The sequence below is a fragment of the Acomys russatus genome, chromosome 8, assembly GCF_903995435.1.
Source record: "Acomys russatus chromosome 8, mAcoRus1.1, whole genome shotgun sequence".
Lineage (NCBI taxonomy): Eukaryota > Metazoa > Chordata > Mammalia > Rodentia > Muridae > Acomys > Acomys russatus.
In genome coordinates this window covers 16,825,551-16,846,646 of record NC_067144.1, presented here as the reverse complement: position 1 = coordinate 16,846,646, position 21,096 = coordinate 16,825,551, and the positions used below count along the sequence as shown (strand labels likewise).

General features: G+C 51.5%; 1 protein-coding gene across 1 annotated transcript; it reads right to left on the bottom strand.

Annotated features, from left to right (window-relative positions):
- Positions 1 to 340: 340 nt before the first annotated feature.
- On the bottom strand, positions 341 to 20,985 carry Zdhhc19 (zinc finger DHHC-type palmitoyltransferase 19). The gene is made up of 10 exons (XM_051150540.1): positions 20,840 to 20,985; positions 19,905 to 20,026; positions 19,387 to 19,526; positions 18,320 to 18,492; positions 17,900 to 18,005; positions 16,548 to 16,633; positions 15,933 to 16,116; positions 9,776 to 9,902; positions 2,453 to 2,590; positions 341 to 546 (listed from the first exon to the last, which is right to left on the bottom strand). Exons 1-10 carry the CDS (start codon positions 20,983 to 20,985, stop codon positions 341 to 343), a joined length of 1,428 nt encoding a protein of 475 aa, XP_051006497.1.
- Between the last annotated feature and the right edge of the window lie 111 nt (positions 20,986 to 21,096).

Genomic DNA, 21,096 nt, shown 5'->3' with positions numbered 1-21,096 from the left:
TTCTTGACTTTCTCTCAACAACACACACATCCTATGTCACACTGTTACCCGTGCCATTTCCTTAGATTGGCTTTCAGTCTCACTGGAGGCCAGTGGTACCTCTGCATGCTACCCCAGTGACCCAGTTCTGTCTTCAGAGATGCGTGTCACCCAGCACTGCATTCCTTCTAGGGTTTGGAAGGCCCCAGATTTTTTTTTCCTTCCCCAACTTTGCCTGGTTTTGACTCCTGCAAGTGTCAGCAAGCTAAAAACTCCAGTTTAAGCAAAGTAAAACAGGAACCTGTGTCTTCACTGGCTTGTTGGTAGACTCAAGGGAAGTCTGCTAAGCAACTGAGAATCTCTATTCCTCAGAGACCTGCAGGTTGACTCCTGCAACCCTGCACTTCATGAAGCAGAGAACGAAGACTCGAAGACTCGGGGCAGGAAACCGCGGCATTTCCTTCATCATGGTGGACAGGTGGCGCATCGCCCTAGGGACCGATGAGCTGAGGTCACAAAATTGCAAGCGTTCCAGGTCGCTGTACCAAACGCCAGGTTTCAGAACAGCTGTGGGGTCAGGTGGGGTATGTCTGGACACAGCCTCAGTGACAACTGACCCACTGGTCCTCACTCTCAGGGCAGCCTGTGACAGTTTCTCTAGGTGTCAGCTCTGGCTCCTCCCCCTAGGGTCAGTTCAGAAACCCAGGACTCAGCCAAGCAGTTTGTGAGTCTGCGCTTGGCCAGAGAGGCAGACGGGACTCAGACTTCATGTGTGAAAGAAATGGCATGGGACGAAGAGACCTTGCCTTCACCAAGCACCTACTGTGTGCAGCCTGATGGCCAGCACCCAAGGATCCAGATAATAACTTCAGGAAAGAGGCAGCAGATGTGTGGGAAGGGACCCGTACGATGGAGTTGGGGACACGGATGCCATTCCAAAATGGTCCATAGCAGCTGTATGAACCCGCATGAGCCATTAACCTCTCAGAAGCCAGCAGTTTTCTCAGGAAGACCATCCTCCCCTCCCTCCAGTTTTTCTCCTCTTCCCCCCCCACCAATATGCTGCCCACCCCTACCTCAGTCATTTGATGTTTCTTTTTGGAAAATTAACACTTATTATAAATTGCCTCTTCAAGCCAGATGTGGTGGTGCACACTTTTAGTCCCAGTACTAGGAAGTAGAGGCAGGCAGGTCTCTGAGTTCAAGGCCAACCAAGTCTACAGAAAGAGTCCCAGGACAGGCAGGGCTACACAAAGAAACCATATCTTGAGAAGCCAGAAATAATAAACAAACAAACAAATGAATGAATAAGTAAATAAACAAGACCTCTAAAGTAAAAAGAACAACAGCTGGCCATAGAGGCATATGCCGTAATCCCAGCAGTTAGAGGGAGATTATTTTGGTATGTAGGGAGTTGGAGGCCAGGCTGTGGTAGGTGTGAGACCCCATCTCAAAAGAAAATAAGTAAAATATACATGGGGCTGGGAAACTGTCTCAGCTGGTAACATGCCTCCCGTGCGTGCATGAGCACCCGCATAAAAACAGTATCCAGGGCTGGACAGATGGCTCAGAGGTTAAGAGCACTGTCTGCACTTCCAGAGGTCTTGAGTTCAATTCCCAACAACCATATGGTGGCTTACAACCATCTATAATGAGATCTGGTGCCCTCTTCTGGCCTGCAGGTGTACATGTACATGTAGGGCACTGTAGACATAATAAATAAAATAAATCTTAAAACAAAACAGTGTCCAGTGGACCTGTAACCCCAGTTCTTGGGGGACAGGAGACACAAGCAGATTCCTGGGGTTCACTGGCTGACTAATGGGTGAGTACCAGGTTCCGTTAGAGACCCTATTTAAAACAAAAAGGTGAAGAGGAGCAAGGGTAACACTTGACATAGGCCTTTGGCCTCCACATGACATACACCGCGTATGCGTCTGTACACATCACCGGTATGTGTACATACGCACCTACACAAAAAAATAACACACATATCATAAAGAATATTAAAACAAACCTATTGCCTGCCCTAGAAACAGAAGAATAGGGCTAGTAGTACAGCACAGTGGAAGAGAATGTGCTTAGCCTTGTGGTTGGATCCCAAGCTGAAAAAAGAAAAAATAATAAGAAGAAAGACAATCAAAGCTGGCTGAGCCCCGTCCCATCCCCCACCTCCACCCACGAGTAACCACTATTCCAGGTTTAGCCTTTACCATTCCCTTACATTTTACTGAGCTCACATCTATGGAGGGCTAAGCTTGTATAAGTGTGGCCACGGCACATGTAAGCTGCTATTTTGTAGTTATATGGTTGGTACGGATTGAACTGTGTCCCTCCAACCCGGTGCATTAGGAGCCCTAAGCTGGGTACCTCAAAATGTGACCTTATTTGGAGACAGGGTCTTTGCAGAGGTGCACAAGTTGAAATGAAGTCATTAGGATGGGCCCTGATCCAATAAGACCAGAGTCCTTACAAAAGCGGGACATGTGGACTCGGGAGAAGAGTGTGAAATCTAGAATGGCGCTGCCAGAAGCCACGGCCTCCTCCAGAGCCTTGCCAGGTGGCTCGGTGGCCCCGTGAACTGGGGTCTTGGCTCTCTCAGCCCCTAAAGCTGTCGGGTGAGCAGTCAGTGGGTAAAGCACTGTTACAACGCATTGTTGTCACACCTCGTTCAATACTGCTCTGCCCTTGAAACTGGCTTCTGAAGTGAAGCTGAGGTGATTTTATTTTTCTGAACTAGATCCCATTACGATGCACCGTAACTTAGCCATTTGACCTTGAAAAGTTCCATGGCTTGATTACAGGGTTTTTTAATTATTCATATCTGTGCACTCTGGACTGGTCTGCCCCTGGAAGGTTCGCCTGTAGTTCTTTGTTTTCATAGGGAGAGCAGTTGCCCTGTCTTTTGCCCCAGTATACCCCAGGAGCTCCAGTGCCTCTGGGGTAAAGAGGTAAACGTGGGTCCTAAGTGAGTAGGAGCGCCAGAGCAGTAACACCTGACAAGATAATTTAACAGCTCTCCCAAGGGAGTGGAGGCGACAGCTGCGAGAGGCGGCGAGTGTCCTCTCTACCCTGAACGCTCCTGAGTACTGGACTAATCACTCTTTTATTCTTGCCAAGCTGACAAGCAGCATCCATGTGTGCTCTCCTGGCTCCTAATGAAGTCAAATGCCCTTATGTGTTTCCTGGCAACACCTGTTCTGTTGACACAAGACGCCCACTCACGTCATCCTTGCCTTTTCCTTTTCTTTTTTGGGGGAGGGGGAGTGAGTTTCTTTCTTTTTTCTTTTTTCTTTCTTTCTTTCTTTTTTCTGAGACAGGGTTTCTCTGTGTAGCCTTGGCTGTCCTGGACTCACTTTGTAGATTAGGCTGGCCTCGAACTCACAGAGATCCTCCTGCCTCTGCCTCCCAGGGTGCTGGGATTAGAGGAGTGTGCCACTGTGTCTGGCTTCCCCGCGCCCCCCCCCCATCTTATTTTTAGGCATTCTTTATATAAGCTGAACTCTAATTCCTGCACTGATTTTAGGCTTCACACCTGTGTCTTCGTTGGTCTTAACGCATGTCTTTTGTTGTATATGAGCACAAGCTTTTCTTTCCTCTAAAATAGACTTTCTTGCTTCCTCCTTTCCTTCTGCAGTTAAAGGGTCAAGGTAAAGTTGAGCAGAAGGTACAGAGAGTTCTGAGATTCCTCCTGGAAGAATCCTTCACGCTCCTTGAAGCAGTCTTTGGCTAGGAGACAGAGCTTAGGCAAGCCTGGGCTGGGTGCCTGCTCTCCTGGCCTGGAATCCTGGCCGTAAGTCACTGGGAGAGGCTCTGGGGAGGCAAAGCAGGCCCAAGGGGGCTTCAAAGAAATACTTAGAAGTGGCAGGCCTGCCCAGGATCCTGATGGTAGAGGTGGTTTTACAAATGTGTACATAGAATGCCAAAACATGGATTTTTTTTTTTTTTTTTTTTGGTTTTTTTGAGGCAGGGTTTCTCTGTGTAGCCTTGGCCATCCTGGACTCACTTTGTAGACCAGGCTGGCCTCGAACTCACAGCGATCCGCCTGCCTCTGCCTCCCGAGTGCTGGGATTAAAGGCGTGCGCCACCACGCCCGGCTCAAAACATGGATTTTAAAACTCAAATTGGGCTACTATTTTTTAATGTATGCAGAGTACATGCCTATGTACACATGTGCGGTGGGTGCCTATAGAGGTCAAAGGTGAAGGCAGAGTCTCTTCTCCATCTTTTCTTTTTTTTTTGAGACAGTGTCTCTCTATGTAGTTCTGGCTGTCCTGGAACTTACTCTGTAGGCCAGACTGGCCTCAAACTAGAGATCTGCCTGCCTCTGCCTCCCAAGTGCTGGGATTAAAGGTGTGCGCCACACATGCGCAATATTAAAAAGGAGAAAGAGAAGAAGAAGGGGGAGGAGGAAGAGGAGAAGAAAAGAAATAGGCTGGGTGGTGGCGGCACATACCTATATATATGTGTGTGTGTGTATGTGTGTGTATACTTTTATTGAATGTCTATGATTTACACATCATGCACCAAAATCCCTCTCCTTCCCTCAGTAAAACAAAAAGTCTTGTCACAGAAGCTGTAGTGTATCATGCAGTATAGCCTTTTGTCCACATATGTTTACTTTCAAATGCTCATTGCTATGAGTCATGGGTCTGGTTTGAGGCCTACACTATCGTTACAGGATCCTCACTGGTGACTGCTGTTGGATATCCAGTTGTTGCTGTGTGTCAAGGAGATACTTAATCTTTGAGTCTGCAGGTCTGGCCCCTTCATGTGTTCCAGCAGGTCATACATGGGGTAGATGTTGGGGTGAGGTTCACTCAGAGCCCTGGATCAGGGCCCGCTCCCTTGTCCTCAGGGCAGGGCCTACTCTCCTGCCCCCATGTCATCAGGGCAGGGCCCACAATCCCTCTCCCATGTCATCCTGGCAGGGCCAGCTGTTATAATGGCAGGGCCTGCTCTCCTGCTCCCCTGCCATCAGGCAGGGCCTGCTCTCCTGCTTCCATGTCCCCAGGGCCAGGCCTGTTCTCCTGCTCTCATGCCATCAGGGCAGGGACGTAACACCCGCTCTCATGTCCTCGGGGCAGGGCCCACTCTCTCACCCCCATGCCATCAGGGCAGGGCCTGCTCACCCTCTCCTGTGTCCTCAGGGCAGGGCCTGCTCTCCTGCTCCCATGGCATCAGGGCAGGGCCGGCTCCCAGTGGCACACACGTTTAATCCCAACACTGGGGAGGCAGAGGCAGACAGATCTTTGTGAGTTTGAGGCCAGCCTGGTCTACAAAGTGAGTCCAGGACAGCCAAGGCTACACAGAGAAACCTTGTCTCGAAAAGCCAAGAAAAAAGAACAACAAATACTGGTATGCATAATATGTCCTGTCCTGGTGATGGCATGCTGCCATCGTCACATATACAAGTGACAGTGTTAAACGTGAGAATCACAACGAGAAAAGGCCATACCATGATTCTCTAATTAAAGCTGTATTTTAAGGTGCACCCTGGGCTGGCCAGCTGGCTGTCTCACACTAGTTGGGATTTGAGCGAGCAGCCCCTGCTGGCCTCTTGAAGTCCTTTTATAGAAGAGATAAGGTATTCACAGGGGTGAGAGCACCGGCACACGCCTTTAATCCCAGCACTCGGGAAGCAGAGCAGGCGGATCTCTGAGTTCAAGGCCAACCTAGTTCACAGAGCCAGTTCCAGGACAGCCAGGACTACATGAGAAACCCTGTCTCAAAAAAAAAAAAAATGAGATTGATTTCTGTTTATCTTGACTGTGTGACTGGCAAACTAAAGTCCAGTGGGAGAATGGATATAATTTCTTCTCCTTTAGGAATTAAGGAAAAATAAAGGGGGCAGAAGTGAGGTGCAGGCTGAGGGAAAGGGTGTGAAGTCAGTTGACCAAGTAGGAACAAAAGAACATTGTGAAAGGAAATGGATCTGTGGGCTTTTGAGGAGAAGAAGGGTATGGAACCAGGAAGGACAGAAGCCCAGGAACAAAGCGAGAAAATTCTCCTGATGAATTTTATTTCTCCCATGCACGCAATCCAAAATGGGTTTAAACTCCTGCTATGACAAAACTAAGGGAGTGTGGACAGGGATGGGGACTGAAACACAGCTGGGATGGGCAGCTGGAAGTCTCTCTGTCTCAGCCCTGGGGAGAGCCTGGCCCATCCCACTCTGGGACGTAGGGAGCCGCTCCACCCTGAGCCCGTGTTGCACTGAGGACTGAGACTACCTTGTCACCACCTCCTTGTGACACAGGAGGTCATTGTCGCCCACCCAGCGAGCTGTGGGGACCTGGTATAAGTTGAGACCTGTAATACACATGCCACTGGATTGTGCCACTATACATGCCTATCTGGTCCCCTTCTTTCCCTACTGAAGTTTCAGAGCTAGGGTGGCTGGGCCGCACAACCTCGAAGTCTCCTCTTTGTTCCTGAGGCTGCAGCTGATGGTGTAGGCGGCTTTTCATGATTCATACCCAGGCAGAGAAAAGAGGCCTAATTCTAATTTGAGATCAGAGCCCACAGCTGGTGGGAGGGGAGGTTGTGGGGGCTGCTTCCTCCTGGTTGGGAGAGGGGCCCAGGCTGGTTTAAGGTTTGGCTGGCTGGGCCTGCACAGGGGTGGGTAGCACCATCTGTGCCAATAAAACTGCCCAAATGCATCTGGTCCTAATTATTCTCAGGTAACGTCTGAGCTGGAAAGTGCCAGAGAGGGCCTAGTTTTGTGCATGAAAGGGAAAAGATTTTCATAGTCACCCAGCAAAGCAGAGGGAAAGCTGGCCTGGAAAGCAGGTGTCCTGATACCCCTGCCAACAGCCAGAATACCCCCTACTTAAGAAACTCCTACTCAATCGTCATATTTGATTAATTTGCCTCGTCGTTTAAAAATAATATGCACATTTCTTTTACTTAAAAGACTTACATTTTTATGTTTATGATTGTGTGTATGTCTGTGCAACACAGGTGTGCCTGGTGCCTGCAGAGGTCAGAAGAGGCCATCCGATCTCTCAGAACTGGAGTTACAGGTGGTTGTGAGCAGACATGTGGGTGCTGAGACCCAAACCCAGATCCTCTGCAAGAGCAGCTGGTGCTGTTAATCATGAGCCATTGTGTGGCCCCTACACGTGTAATTTCAAAACAGCATTTAATTATACTACAAATACATGTATTCTTTTTAAAATTTCACTTCACTTTGTTGCTGCTTCCTAGACACACCCCAGTCACTCCGTGTTTGATGAGTGAATGAGTGAGTGACCCTTCTTCCATTTATCCAGTTTAGGCTCCAGGCTTTTTGGTTTTAGGAGACACGGTTTCTCTGTGTAGCCTTGGCTGTCCTGGACTCACTTTGTAGACCAGGCTGGCCTCGAACTCACAGAGATCCACCTGCCTCTGCCTCTCAAGTGCTGGGATTAAAGGTGTGCGCCACGACACCTGGCTTTTTTTCCCTTTAACATCTCTTCTTAAATAGACAATATGCGTGTGTGTGTGTGTGTGTGTGTGTGTGTGTGTGTGTGTGTGTGTGTGTGTGTGTGTTGGAGCACATAGGCCACAGAGCAGTCCCAGGACCGCTTTGGAGGATTGGTTCTCTATAAGTGTTGAGTCAGGGTCTCTCTCATTTCTGCCACTGTACTGCCTGCTCCATGCTGGCCAGCCTGACAGCGTCTGTGACTCTTATCTCCTGCTCTCTTACAGAGTGCTGGGATGACAGGCAAACTCCACCTTGTATGGGTTGATTTTTGTTTTTTGGTTTTTTTTTGGTTGGTTTTACCCAATGTCGGTTCCAGGACTAGAACTTGGGTCATCAGACTTGCTCAGCAAGCACTTTTACCCCCCCTAGGCATCTCCTCTTCCAAGCAATAAGGTCTTGAATGTCTTTCCCCCTCCCAATGCCTCTTCTCCCAGGACTCCCCGGCCCCAAACGCAAGAGTAGCTGCTAAAGGATTCCTGTTTCCCTTTGGCCCAGGCCAGCTTTGGGCCACACTCTGGGCTTTTCTCCCTCTTCACACTAACCCTGGCTTCCTCTTTCCCAGTGGCTGTTCCTGCCTCACTCTTAGAATCCGGGCTAGCCTTGGCCTTCTGCTCATCCTCGCGCACCACCTCTACCAAGTTCATTACAACATGGCAAAGAAAGGCACAAAGCCTGATGCACTGGAGAGGCCACCAGGCTGGTGGCCAGGGAAGCCGTAAAGACTCTGGGAGCCAGGCGCTGCCCTGGTGGGACCTCAGGGACACAGCGACAGTGGTGGGTGGATAAGAGAGTCAGGCAGAATAACACTAAGTCAGAAGTCACTGTGTGTCTGACCCCTGAGGTCACGGGAGAGACTTTCCAGGAAAAGGGTGTGATCGAGGTGCCATTACAGCTGGGGATCAAAGAGACCTCAAACAAAACAATGGGGAATGTAGCTCAGTGGTAGTGTGCAACCTAGTACACACATGGCCAAGAGTTTGGTCTTCAGCATGGCAAAAGAAAACGAAAACAGACTAAAGCAGAAAAAGCAAGCTCCAGGATGATCTCGGGTCCCTTTTAAGCAGCTGCTATACGGATGAAACTGGAAGGGTGTGGACCTTCCAACCAAACTCCAGGGGTTGGTCCCCGAGACCCCACTGAACAAAAACAGGGTGGGGTGGGATGGAAAAAAAAAATCAAACAAATCACTCCTTTAAAGCCACCTGAATGTTTTAGGAATGTCTGGATTTGGGCTTCTCTTTCCTGCTGCAGGATATTTAAAAGAAAACAGACCTGAAAGGCTTCAGTCCAGAGCAAAGAGCCCTCTGTGTGCCTCCTCCTAGCCTCTGCTTTGGAAGCGGTTCCTTTCCTCTCTGCTCTGGATTGTACCCAAGGCAACCAGAACCTGGCATCTGAGCCAGGCCCACAGCCCCAGTCCCTGCGGATAGTGAGAGTACACGGGCACAGCCCGACCTCACAGCCTTACAAACACCTTCACCCCAGGCTCCCACAGCAGGGGCTTGGGGGCTCTAGTCTGTACTGCCAGCTGGCAGCCATGAGGCCCACCCCTGTCCCCCAAGATCAAGCCTAGCTCCTTCCTCTGGAAGTCAACTTGGCTAAAGGAGAGAGGGAGCTGAGAAGCTCTCCATAGAAAGGTGGCTACTTCCAAGTCATTTCAGTCTAGTGTGTGCAAAAGGGCAGAGGGCTGAAGAGAGCAGACAGAAACACGAGAGAATGGGACCCCAGCCTGGTGGCCCGGCTCTATATTCCCAGCTACTTTGGAGGCTGAGACAGGAAGATTGTAAATTCAGGGTGTGTCTAGGCTAAAGAACAAGTTTAATGCTAGAACCTGTCTCTAATGTCAATAGAGACGGAGAAAAGGACGGTACGTTTAGCATATGTGAAACCATGAGCTCAATCTCGGGGCAGGGTCGGGGGTCAATCCTTCACAGAAGCCCCTAAGCGGACTAAGGTGGTCCTTTCACTGCCTCCAGGCAACCATGCCATCTTAGTTGTTGTCAGAGAGGAGAGTCCACACTTTGTAGTGTGACTCACCACAGCAAATGTGAGGCCAGACATCGGCTCCTATCATCTGTTGTCAGATGAGGAAGAATGACCTTGAGAGGCTGGGGTATGTCCCGGACATCCTGAAGGAAGCAGCAAAACCTGTTCCCACCCTACGTCTCCAGAGTGTCACTCTCGCTGTCTCCACAGCACCTTGCTGCCCTGGCCAAGAAGGGGCCAGCAGGAAGGGCATCTCTCTATTTTGCCCATGGGGTAAAGAGAGATCCAGAAACTAGTGGGCTGTTTGCCAGCAGAGTTCTCTCTGCCCAGAGTCGGCACACTTACCTGATGACCTCTTGTTCTCCATTGCTGCTAGGGGACAGAGGAGGTCTAATGTGACAAGTTTAGGCAAAGGGTCCTCACAGGTATAGGATTGGGCACAGGCCAGGGTCTTAGTCATTGAGCCAGAATCCTGGGTGTGAGGGACACAGTGGCACAGGCCTGTGATGCCATCTGCTTGGAGGCTGTAGACTGAGGCTCACAGGTTCCAGGCCTGGCTGGCTCCCGACTGAACTCAAGACCACAATAACTTGATACAACCTGCTCAAAATTTTAAACTGTACCTCAGTGATTGGGCACTTGCCTCAAACACATGATTTAAATTTAATTTAAAAAGGAATTCCAGGCCAGGCATGGTGGTGCACACCTTTAATTCCAGCACTTGGGAGGCAGAGGCAAGCGGATCGCCTGGTCTACAGGCCAGCCGGGTCTACAGAGTGAGTCTGGGACAGCCAAGGCTACACAGAGAGACCCTGTCTTGAAATTCACTGCCCCCCTCCCACCCACCCCACCAAAAAATGGAATTCCAGATCAGGGCAGGAGTCCTGCTCTTGTAGGTCTGGGGACTGTCCAGGGTCACACCCACAGAGGTACTAGCAGTGCCTTCCTCACACACTTGCTTGATTAAATGAGCTAATACAAGCAGAGCATTTAAGCCAATGCCTGGCACACAGAAAAGCATTCAAAGTGACTGTAACTGCTGTCGTCATCCTGTGGTCCTACTCACTGACGCCAGGCAGCAAGTTCTCTAGGCCCTTCCTGTTTGACAGGCCAGGGATCTGGCTCAGCTTTCTTAACACAAGGTCTGGAAAGGGCACAAGGCGGACACCTGGAGACAGCTACAGCTGGCCTTCGTTAGCCATGTGCTTCCAGGGGAAGCCGTGCCCGTGCCCCACACCCACCATTTCCACACAACCCACAGGGTCTCCCCCATTTTGAATCTCTGACTTCCATAGCAAAAACAAAACTTGCCCCAGTCAGAAACCAGTTAGCAGTGGGTGCCTGACTGGGGCCGCAAGAGCCCTCCCTCACCACCCCACCACCCCCTGGCAGAAACAGACAAAGGCACCCTGTACAAACGCTGCCTCCAGCCCTCGTGAGCTGTACCAGATCCCACAGTTTCCAAGAGCCACAGTTAGACTCTCCTACTTGAAAGCCCTCCATTGACTTGGTGTTCCTGGAAGTTGTCATCCAGGAAAAGCCAGGGGGTGGGGGGGAGTGTTAAAGGGATGGGGAGTAGGAGGGGCTTCGTGAAAGGCTGACAGGGCGGAAGGAAGAGGAAGGACAATGCACTGGGAAGGTGAGGGGAGGTGAGCCGTGCCCCCCCCCCCCCCCCCGGACACTGAGAAGCAGGAGCCAGGAACAACAAATGGCTTTTGACTTCCTTCAGCCTGAGGTGCCATGGACACAAGCTGCCTGCGTAGCTGAAGTGCATAGCCAAGGCTCTAAGGCCATGCTGCTGCTCCCCAGGCGAGTCCCAGCTTTCACAGCTCAGTCTTCTCTTCCCTTTTGCCTGGGAGACATCCCCGGGGTGGACTTTCTATAAAACAAACCTTCCCCTGAAGCAGCACTTTTCCCTCATCACCGCTCAGCCTCAAGGGATCCCACTTTAAACCCCAGCAGCAGTGAACTCTGCTGACAAGGTCACCGGCATTTTGATGCCCTAAGCGGGTCACACAAAGGCCCGCCTCCTTGAGTCGCCATCAAACAATGATGACCATCACTGATTAAGCATCACACTGGCGAGTGTTGGTGTACCGCTGTCTGGTCAGCGCCTGCGACAATGCTATCACTTGTGACCACTCAGCTTGCTTCCTAGAGAAGCCCACAGTCTGTCTTCACACGGTAGAACATGTGGTAGGAGAGGCTTAGGGGGATTTCGGTTCCCCCACTTAGCATGACCAGGGGACGTTGCTGGTTCCGGCCTCTCTAAAACTAGAACAGCAACTTTGCAGGACTCATGTGAAGATGAAAGGAACCATTACGGACACCTTAGCACAGGCTTGACAGGACCCATGGCTGCATCTGCTTGCTAATAACTAAAGGCACACAGTCCCAGGGGCTGGAGAGATGGCTCAGCGGGTAAGAGCACTGACTGCTCTTCCAGAGGACCTGGGCTCAATTCCCAGCACCCACAAGGCAGCTCACAACTGTCTGTAACTTCAAGATCCAACACCTTCACACAGACATACATGCAGGCAAAACGCAAATATATGCACACATACACAACACACACACACACAGACACACAAGACACCATCCCAGATGGAGGTCTCCCAAGGTCCTGACACAAGACCCAGGTGCCCATGAGGGTGACCGGCCCCTGTGCCCCATGAGCTGCAAGGAGCCTGACCCTCTGACCCTGACGGTCATGCTATGGAAGTCTCCTCTGCTCTCTCATCCCTGCCTTGCCCCATGTTCAGCCACTTGCAGCCAACCCCCCCCCCCCTTTGGGTGGGGTGGTTAGGGCAGAGCAGGGTGGGGTGAACCAGGAGCCGCAGGAACCGTTATCAGGTGGCCCAGGATGGAGAGGCCCTCAGCAGCCTCTTTATCAGCTCCCAGGGGGATGGAGACATACTGCCTTATCAGAGCCTGAGGCGAGAGAGCCAGGCTCTGTACCCTTTGCCCAGGCTCCCCGGCTGGAGCCGCTGCATGTAGAAATGGTACCAGTCTTCTGGGAACCAGAGGTTTTCTTAGCCAGCCACTCCCCTCTCTAGTCCCCAAACCCTGTCTGAAACCAGTGACGGTGCGCTGTGGGGTGAAGGGTCTCTGACCCCCAATCCTCCTCTAGGGCAGCCAAAGCCTGTGCCTCTTTGTGAGGTAAATGACTGTGGGGAACCACTGAGATGAGCAAAAGAAAGTGACATATCAGGCACTCTAGTTGGCAGCAGGGCTGAGTCAATCACTTGAGACTTGTCTCTTACCCTATAAGTCTTGACCTCCCTGAAGGCCATGGGGGATGGATCAAGATATTTTTGGGACTCGGCAGAGGGGCTCCAGCTACAACTTGGCACATGGTCACTCTTGGCTCTGGCTCGTTGAGGGTGGCATGGCATTCTGGGCTTATGGGCAGCAGGCCCCCTCAGGGGACTCTGATAACAGCTCTCACCTTATCTGTTGGCCACGGACTGGGTGGGGTACATCTGAGAAGCAAAGGATGGGCAGAGGGGAAGGTGGGACCTGAAGCCTTTCTAGCCTGGCCCGAGGTCTAGGAAAGGCAAAGGGCCATTGAGGGAAAGTGTCAGCTAGGTCCTTCTTAAAGCTATAGGAAGAACAGAGAAATTTTGAATCTCTACCCCAGAGCAGGAGTGACCGGCCTTTGGAGAGGTCAGGGCCTCGCTTGAGAGCATCCTTTGTGGGGGTAACTGAGGCCTTACAGCATCAGGGAAGGTAACGTGGCTCAAGCCTCTGAAGGCCCCCCTCGCCTGAGACTGGGTGAGCCCCCAGCATACCAGGAGGCTAGGAACCAATAAGTATTCAATCCCAAGGCAAGATGGGCCGAAGCAGTCAGCCTCTCTGAAGCCCCTAACAGCTTCAGCAAGTACTCCGCCCAAGCCAGGAGTTTGCAGCATTTAATCAAAGCCTTGGTCGAGGCCACTGGACCCCTCTATTCATCTGACCCAGGCCCAGGCTATTTGGGGAGCTCTCCTTTGGGGAAAGTAGGAAGCAGACCCCACCTGCCCCATCCTTGCAATTTTCTTGAAGCTGGGTTGCGCCCTTCTGCACACACAGGAAATCCACAGCCAAGCATAGACATAGATCTGGGCTCAGTGGCTTGGAAGTGCTATTCCTGTCCTTGCCCGCCATGTAACCACAGGGCTGCTTTAGCTCTACAGTTAAATGTGCCCCCCCCCCCCAATAACCCAAAATGTGGTCCCTGGCACCATCTGGAAGGGCCAAGGCTGGTCTTGAACTCAGAGAGGTCCTCCTGCCTTTGCCTCCTGAGTGCCAGGATTAAAGTCATGGGACAGCACACCTGGCCTCCAAAACTCCACCCAGAAAAACTCAGCAAGGAGCCGGGCGTCGTGGCGCAGGCCTTTAATCCTAGCACTTGTGGATCTTTGTGAGTTTGAGGCCAGCCTGGTCTACAAAGCGAGTCCAGGACAGCCAGGGCCACACAGAGAAACTTGTCTCGAAAAACAAAAAAGAAAAAGAAAAGAAAAGAAAAAAATAGAGCAAGGGTAAAACTGGAGAAAAGACTCAAGCCCCAAAGATGCTCCTGAGGTTGAAAACGAGCTAGCCAGCAGCCTAGAGGGCCAGAAACAGAGCAGATGGAGCTGCTTCCAGGGACAGGAGGCGATCCGCGGTGGGACTGGGGATCCGCGGTGGCAGTGGGGCTGATACGGGACAGAAGCTGACTTGTGGCTGAGCTTTACTGTCTAAAGAGCTGGGAGATGCCCTATGCTATACAAGGCCACACTGTGGCGGCTGGTAAAGCTAGAGTTTAGTTTGCCCCAAGCTCCCCCCAGGGACCTGAAGACTCACAGGACCTTGGATAACCCCAGGGACGGGTGCAGTATGTTTTTTTGTTTTTTGTTTGTTTGTTTTTTTTTAATGCGACGCGGTTGCAAGAATGATGCAGGCTTAGTATGAGACTGAGCACTCCGTGTTCCTCCAGGTCTCTTAGAGCAGCCGCTGGAAGGATATCCACACTTAGCCTGCTGGCTTTCCAACCTATGGGTCCAGCGCCACAACGCAAAGGGCCAAGCGGGACTTGCTCGTTCCCCAGACAGTGGGTGCCCTCTGCTGCAAGATACAGTAACTGCAGGGAGGAGGCTGCGTCCTTCCCCAGTGCACACAATGGCTGGCGGTTTTCTCTCACACCATCTCCAACCCTCATCAGGTTAATACATTCGGCCCGTCGTAAGAAAGAGAGAAGCTTTAGTGTCCTGCCTAGGCCGTGCTAAACCTGAGCTTGAGCCTCCAGGGATCCTGCCTTGCCCAACCCTGGAGGTCTTTATCCCCTCATCCCTTGAACAGGCCTGACACCTTCCTCAGAAACCAACAATCAACATTTAATGAGGCTTGGAGGGTGTCAATGCTTCCACCAATGAAACAACAGGGACTGAGCCGGAGTGGACCACGTGGACTCAGACTGCGAGGCGCAGATTCAGGTGGTGCCGGCTCTGTGTGCACCGGGCTAAGTATCGTTGCCTAGGAGCCTCTGACAGTAGGGACAGCCTTGGCCTGGCATGGATCTAAACAGAGTGGACACATGCGGGCTCCTTGCAGTCTCCTCAACTCCAGCTCGCACCCCCACCCCCGCTGACTGAGCTAAGAGGAGACTAGCCCCTTAAAAGTCATGGCGTTGGGAGGGAATCTGTGACGACTCGCCCCTTTGTACTCCTAACGTCCCGCTTGCATATATTTCAATGAAATTGAGCTGTATGTAAAATTTTCATCTAAATAAAGGAATAGTCTTCAAAAACAATATAAACTGGCTGGGCGTGGTCACACACGCCTTTAATCCCAGCACTCGGGAAGCAGAGGCAAGTCGATCTCTGTGAGTTCAGGGCAAGCCTGGTCTACAAAGCGAGTCCAGGATAGCCAGGGGCTTTTTACACAGAGAAACACCTTGTCTCGAAAAACAAAACAAAACCAAAAAAAAAAAAAAAAAAGGTATAAACTGTAGGCTAATCTCTGCCCTCATTAGCACCCCGAGGAAACCCGTCCAGACTTAGTGACTGGCGCAGGACCCAAAGCAAGTTGGGGTTTCTCTCTGGGGTGGGGTGCCTGAAAGTATTCTGGAGGTGGGCTGAAGAGATGGCTCAGAGGTTAAGAGCACTGACTGCTCTTTCCAGAGGTCCTTTCCTGAGTTCAATTCCCAGCAACCACATGGCGGTTCATAACCACCTATAATGTGATATGGCGCCCTCTTCTGGCCTGAAGGTGTACATGCAGGCAGACCATCGTATACATAATAAATAAATCATTAAAGAGAGAGAGAAAGAAAGAAAGAAAGAAAGAAAGAAAGAAAGAAAGAAAGAAAGAAAGAAAGAAAGAAAGAAAGAAAGAAAGAAAGAAAGAAAGAAAGAGTATTCTGGAGGCCTGTGACCACACCTCTTCAAGGTCCCCTCCACCAAGCTCTCAGTACCACAGCTTCAGAAGCAGCCCCACCTCCTAGGGGCTTTTCCACAGATACCCTCTGCCGGCCTCGCCTCACCTGGAGAACTGCAGCCTCACCACTCCCTAGGATCCCCATCCCTGCTGTGTGCCGAGGTTGAGGCTGGGGCCCAGGGGGACCTGGAGTACAGTGTTCAGGAGGACGCGGTGGAGAGGGTTGCGTGTTCTCACGGATCCACTCTGTCCCCACAGGTCTTTGCAGATAAATGGCTTCAGACATGTACCTGAGGAAGTAACAGGCCAGGTACAAGGAGTCAACTCCCTTCTTAGCCAGGGCCCGTCCTCTCTCTCAGTTTGGGAACATATCCCAGGGCTCAGGCCTGTCTGGAGCTTGGGTAACCTCTTCTAGCTGCAGCTCCCTCACCCCCATCAACTCTGTCTTTTGAGGCAAAACTCTACAGAAAGGCTCACAAGGGTCCCTGGGGCAGATGGGAGTAGGGGGGTGGAGGGTGGGGAGGTGAGGAGTGTGGGAGTGGGGGGGAGGGAGGGTGGGGAGGTGAGGGGTGTGGGAGTGGGGGGATGTGGGGGGAGTGGAGGTGGTTGAGGAGGAAAGGCTTGAAAAGTGCATGGTCTGAGAGGTGGGGCGAGGGAGCCACTCCGCCCCCCCCCTTAAGCCCTGGGATCCACCATTCAGATGTCTGGCTTCCCAACTCACTTGGGACCCAGTGGCGCACACATCGCTAGATACCAGTTCCTGGGAAAGCCCTGGTCAAAGGGGTTGTACCCCTGATGGTACCTGCACTGGAAGGGGATGAGGAGGAGAAGGGACTGTCAGAATGGGCCCAATGGTCACAGCAGTGACATGTCCTCAGCCAGTCAGCTCAGCGATTGGTGCAGATATGCAAACAGCAGATTTGGGGAACTGGGGGGACAATTCAGTGGTTCAGACCACTGTCTGTTTTGGCTGAGGACTTAGGTTCAGTTCTCAGCACCCACATGGAGACTCAGGACTGGAACTCCTCTGACACCCTCTTCTGGATTCCACGGGACCCAGGCATGTACGTGGTACACACACATACTTCCAGGAAAACACTGCTACACATAAAAAATAAATAACTTCAAAAGCAAAAGCTAGCCTTTACCACATACAGAATTTAACCCAAAGAAATCATAGATCTAAGCTGGGCGTGGTGGCACATGCCTTTAAACCCAGCACTTGGGAGGCAGAGGCAGGCAGATCTCTGTGAGTTTGAGGCCAGCCTGGTCTACAAAGCGAGTCCAGGACAGCCAAGGCTGCACAGAGAAACCCTGTCTCTAAGGGAAAAAGAAAGAAAGAAATCATAGAACTAAAGGCAGAATATAAACCCACAAAATTTCTGTATAGTGCTGGGCATGGTGGAGCACACCTTTAATCCCAGCACTCAGGAGGCAGAGGCAGGTGGATCGCTGTGAGTTTGAGGCCAGCCTGGTCTACAAAAGGAGTCTAGAACAGTCAAGGCAACACAGAGAAACCCTGTCTCAAAAAACAAAAAACAAAAAACAAAAACAAAGCACAACAAACAAAGATATACTACCCGGAACCACTCTTATGAGGAAAACATAAATCAAAGCTACAGGATGCCACAGCACGTTTACTAGATGTGTTAAAATGAAAAACTAAACAAACCTCCAGCAGTGTCAAGTGCTGGCAAAGAGGTAAAGCAACTGGAATTTTCATCGCTGTATAATCTCAAAGTGGTGCCTTGAAAGACAATCTGGTAGCTTGTATTAAAATTAAACACAGATGCCATGTGACCCCAAGTGTGGTCTAGGGTAAGTGCGCCAAGCAGCCACCTCCATACCCCATAGCCCTCAAAGGCAGGCAGCCTAGCACACAGCGGTACTCCCGGGACAGAGAGCTAACACGGGGCTCCAGCAGGTGGCGCTGTGGTCTGAGCTGGATGCGTCCCGAAGACCTTACACTCGCCGCCAAAGGCAGTGTGGAGAATCAGATCCAGAAGGCGCAGGATGCTTCCCACGGCCAGACCTTAACCTAAACCCACGGACACCCACGCCACGCCCACTTACCTTGCTCTCGTAGGAGCGCTCCGCCGAGCTCACAGATACGGCCTGGATCAGCAGCAGCATGAAGAGAGGAATCAGGAAGCAGGTAGCCGGCACAGCCACCAGGATGCTCACCAGCTAAGGAGCCACGACCCCGGTCCAGCGCATCTTCCCCTCCCCACCGCTGCTCCCGCCCACCCCATCCCACCACGCTGTTGCTCTGCTTGTCCCTTTTAGACGTTCGTTATTCTATGGCCTTACTAGGTTCTTATTTATTCTTTATTCCATCCATTTTCCTACTGTCATTGTCCACACCGAGCCTCCCCAGTGGCTTCTGCTAAGCTTCATCCATCACTGACTTTACCCCTCTAAGACCTCATCTCTCACCTTCCTCAACCCCTCCCCACTGCTCCTTCACGTGGCCCCTTGGGCATGTGTAGATACGCCATTGCCTTGTCCACGCAGAAGGGCAGATGGCTCGTGCGAATTAGGAACACCAGGCAGGAGACCAACAGGGCTCCTGAGTAGAGGCAGAGGGACAGGACCAGCACCATGAACAGGCGGAAGTTGCGGTGACCGACGCAGTTATTGACCCACTTGCAATGGTGGTCAAAGTCCTGTGACAGGAAGAGGAGCAGGCCTCCAGGATCTGTCCCTTTGGCTCAGCTTCCATCCTTCGGCCCACCTTCCATCACCCAAACAGCTCAGCCCTCTACATCACTTACTTTTGGTCCCCCCATGCTGACTTTCACCCCCAGTAAGAATCCTAGTGACAAAGTCCCTAATGGTGACATTTCAGTTAGAATACAATTGACCCCAAAGTCACTGAGCTTTCCCAGTGCCTCCTTGTGCTGTGAGACTTGTCCTGCAGCTTTTGGTAGGACACAGACTATCTCTGGACCTTTATCTGTTAGGTGAAGCCGTAAAACAGCCTTGCCCAGCTGGCTTCACCCCACCCCCACCCCGAGGCATCTGTAAGCCAGTCTGCCAGTGCTGGCAAAACATGCTCTCACAAACCAGGAAACCCTCCCAACTTAAAACATCCAAAGGAAGCCGGACGTGGTGGCACACGCCTTTAATGCCAGCACTTGGGAGGTAGAGGCAGGCGGATCTCTGTGAGTTCGAGGCCAGCCCAATCTACAAAGTGAGTCTAGGATAGCCAAGGCTGCACAGAGAAAACCTGTCTTGAAGAACAAAAACAAAACCAAAAACATCCAAGGGAGGGGAGAGAAAGTCCCCAGGCCAGGTCTATAGACAGATGAAGGGTTTAGATATCTATCCACTGACAGCAAACCAGGAGATAAGGACTGTCACTCTGGCCCCGGCCCCAGAACACATGAAAGTACCCATGTTGACATGCCAGCCTTTCTGGCCAGACACAGGCATAAAGGCAGGAGCTGTGTGAGGGACCAAGAACAGTTTATCCTGTCATGGATAGCTCTCCCTGGCCCACACATGAGGCTTCTAAGTGACAGGTTAGCCAATGGGCAGATTAGGAAGGGGACAATCACCTCCACACAAATGTTGCACCAGGGGCAGTGGTGGGTCCGGGGTGGGCGATGAAAGCAACACTTTGGGCACCATTCCAGGCAGAAAGCCCTTTGGTTCACACGCAGCACATGCACCGTCATGGGGTCCTCGTCAACAGAGCCTGACATGGGAGAGAGTTAGGCGGTGACCCTTAGATTGCTGCTCCTCCGGACAGCCCTACAGTGACGCTAGGCACGGGGAAGAGGTAGACAAGAGAATCCCTGGCCTTACCGAGCAAGCTGACCATCAGAGTGAGAGACAGGGGTGGAGATGAAAGAGACACAGAGAGGTGTGTTGGTGGGGGCATGCTCTAGCCAGCCTTGTGTATAGAGCGTTGCCTTGCAAACAGCAGTGGCGCTTGACATTTTGTGTAGTGAGAAGAGGGAACGCAAACTGGTTTTGGACAAGCCTACTGGCTTCTCTACGTAGCCCACCCTTCTGAAGCAATTGGAAGACTTTTGGGGTACCACTTCCCTCTTCCCGAGGGCCCAGTCCTTACCTCGATGTAAGATACCAGGGTCTGAGAAGTTGAGCGAAACAAGACTGCAGAAGGTGAGGATGAAGAGCGGGCCCGTGACCATGGGAAAGGCCCACTCCCCGTGCTCAACCAGCCACCTACAACTGAGACCAGAGCCACTTTCAGTCCCAAGCTGGAGCAGCCCAGAGCTCCCCACCCTTCCTGCTCCCCCGAGGCCCTGCCCAGCTGGGTCAGCACTCACAGAACTTAAAGCTAGCTCTAAGGATCAAGACAAGGGACAGACTCACAGAGGACCCATCAAATGTCACCAGAAGTACCAGCAGCATTTACCCTCCACCCCCATGAACCAATTCTCCAGAACCCCAGGCCTGCATGTTTCTTTTTTTGTTTGTTTGTTTTTCGAGACAGGGTTTCTCTGTGTAGCCTTGGCAGTCCTGGACTCACTTTGTAGGCCAGGTTGGCCTCAAACTCACAGCAATCCACCTGCCTCTGCCTCCCAAGTGCTGGGATTAAAGGGGCGCATCACCACACCCGGCGGCCTACATTTCTTTTCCTCCAACTAGACTGTTCTTCCCCAGCGCTCCTTCCTGCAACCCCCCTGCCTCTGTACTATATTTTTATTCCTGTCTCCATATAAGAAAACTAAGAGCTGGGTGTGGTGGTGCACACCTGTAATCCCAGCACTTGGGGAGGCAGAGGCAGGCAGATCTCTCGAGTTTGATGTCAACCTGGTCTACAAAGTGGGTTCAGGACAGTCACGACTGTTACACAGAGAAACTTTGTCTCCAAACAAACAAATAAATAAAAATAACTAGGTAAGGGGGCTGGAGAGATGGCTCAGAGGTTAAGAGCACTGGCTGTTCTTCCAAAGATCTCTACACAGAGAAACTTTGTCTTGAAAAAACAATAAATTAAAAAATAAAAATAAAACCTAACAGATGGTATGGGACACTTACGGAAATCCAAAGAAAAGGCCACTCAAAAAGACCAGCAGTGTTATGTTGAAGGCAGCAAACAGGCTTGGGAGGAACCACGAAAACGGGACCACAGGCAGCTGATGTGGCTCCTTCACAAGTGTCACGGCGTCCTTTAAGAAAGGCATGGCTACGGCAGAGGAGATGGCTCAATTGGCAAAGTGCTTGCTGTGCAAACATGAGGACCCGACCTGAGTTCAATCCTCGGGCCCCTGTAAAAGCAGGGTTTATGGGGACAT